This window comes from Buceros rhinoceros, unplaced genomic scaffold, assembly GCF_000710305.1.
Source record: "Buceros rhinoceros silvestris isolate BGI_N320 unplaced genomic scaffold, ASM71030v1 scaffold36860, whole genome shotgun sequence".
NCBI lineage: Eukaryota > Metazoa > Chordata > Aves > Bucerotiformes > Bucerotidae > Buceros > Buceros rhinoceros.
The window spans coordinates 2,503-4,343 of record NW_010391967.1 but is presented as its reverse complement, the minus strand read 5'-3'; the positions used below and the strand labels follow the sequence as shown (position 1 = coordinate 4,343).

The following is a 1,841-nucleotide window of genomic DNA, read 5'->3' as shown; positions in this document are numbered from 1 at the left end:
GTGCCAGCCCCCTGCTCTGCCGCCCGCAGCCTACCAGCCTTTTCTGTTTGCTTAGCACCCAGCGCAGTCCCGCTTTGGCCTCCGGACGTGACTGTAAAGCAAATAATAATGAACTCCAGAGCAAATAGTAATGAGCTGTTTAATACACCGCCACGCACGCTCGGTGCCAAGAACGAATTTTCAATCAGCTCCTGATGCTTTTGCCAAGGGCTGTGCGCCGGAGCCGCCGCGCGAGTGCCTGTTGATGGCTTTTCTGCCCAGCGCTGTTGGTTTTGGTTTCCTTCCTGCCTTCTTGTTTTTAACCGGCTGCAGCTGAATGACTCCCAATGGCTGATTCACTTACTGCCCACTAAATAATTCAGCAGCTCCCTCGTGAGCCGTTACCACTAACGCAGCCGCTTCCTCGCTGCCTGCGCCCACGTGGCCGCCATTAAGCAAGAGAAGCCGAGTGATGCCGGCAGCTCCGGGCTCTTGCCAGCAGCCAGAATAAAAATAAGCTGTGGAGCAAGTGGGGGCGTTGTGCAAGAAGGGTGCTGAAGTGCACGGGCAGTGTCGGGCAGCAGGGATGGTCTCACCGGGGGCTGCACTGCTACAGCCCCCTCCTTGCTCTGCTTCCACTCACTGTCTCATCCTGGGCTTCCCAGGTTGGTTTTTTGGTGTCTTTTAGGGATGTAATTCCCTTCATGGAGGGTTAAAGCGAAAGCACCCTTGGGTGGAAGTCGGTGGTGGGAGCATGCAAAGGTCACAGATTTCCATCCTCACTGACAAGGTTGCAGCAAAATACTGGTTGCAGCTGGGACTGACCAGCATGACCCGTGTGGTGAGGGCTTCCAAGGGTTTGATCCCTCCCATGATGGTTTCTCACCCCCAAAAAGCCACATTGTTTTGGCAGCTCCTCTGCCTCTCCATGCTATGGGGGCTCCTGTCCATGCAGCCCCTCCAGGAGGAAGTGAGAAACATCCGGAGGTCCTGCTGGACCACAGCTGGAATGTTGTTTTGATCAAGCTCCCATCGCATGCCTGTGAGCGGAGGTGCCTTGTGTGTGTGGCTCTGCAACGTGGCAGCCAGCACGTGACCATCTGCTCTGTGCTCTCCCCCCAGGGACAGCGGGGACGACATCGAGCTGGCGTCCTGCGCACAGGGAGCCTGTCTGCCGGGCAGGGTGTCCTCCTGCAGCTGCGAGTTCCTGGCCGATGGTATGGACCAATGGCTGGGAAAACACCCGCCAGGGAGGGTGGGTGACTGGGTACCAGTTCTGGTTTGGAGGGGGACAGATCCTGCCAGCGAGAAAGTGAAAGAGCCTGAAGCAGATGCTGTGAGGATGGATCTTCCTCTCTCCATTGCCTTCCTCTTCCTCATGCTTGCCCTTGCCCCAGGGAGGTGGCTCATCCCTGTTGAAGACAATTATATTGCTCCTGTACATCCTGGTACATGTAGAAAATCAAGCCCCTGTCTGCAGGCACTGGGGTCTCTGGGTCCCTGCGGGCAGCCTCCACCTGCACAGCCCCACCTCATCTCTGTGCCCAACTGTGACACATCTGTGCCTCCTGCCCTGGTCTCACCACGGGAAGGAAACCCAGCACAGGCTGGAAGGGAGTTCCCTAAGCTGTGCTGGAGCCATAACCTAGCCCTGTGCTAGCCAGGGGTGTTCCAATGCAGTTGCCTTCCAAGCAGGACAGCCCTCAGGCTGTCCCTAGATGGTGGGTGATGCTGAGCCACAAGACCATCCCTCTGCAAATTCCCTTCCAGATGCGCCCAGGCCGCCGGACAGATGTGCCCTGCCCAGCGCTCACAACACTGCCCCGGCCACCGCTGTCCCCGCACCCCACGGCTGGGGCAGG

General features: G+C 58.1%; 1 protein-coding gene across 1 annotated transcript in view; it reads left to right on the top strand.

Moving 5' to 3' along the window:
* The window catches only part of LOC104499980 (SH2B adapter protein 2-like), a gene marked incomplete at its 3' end in the record, with an annotated part of 13,974 nt that overhangs the window by 9,636 nt on the left and 2,497 nt on the right, over nt 1-1,841 (top strand). The window contains exons 5-6 of the mRNA XM_010143565.1: nt 1,102-1,196; nt 1,750-1,800. Of these exons, the coding sequence (XP_010141867.1) occupies nt 1,102-1,196; nt 1,750-1,800 (146 nt within the window). The remainder of the gene's footprint in view (nt 1-1,101; nt 1,197-1,749; nt 1,801-1,841) is intronic.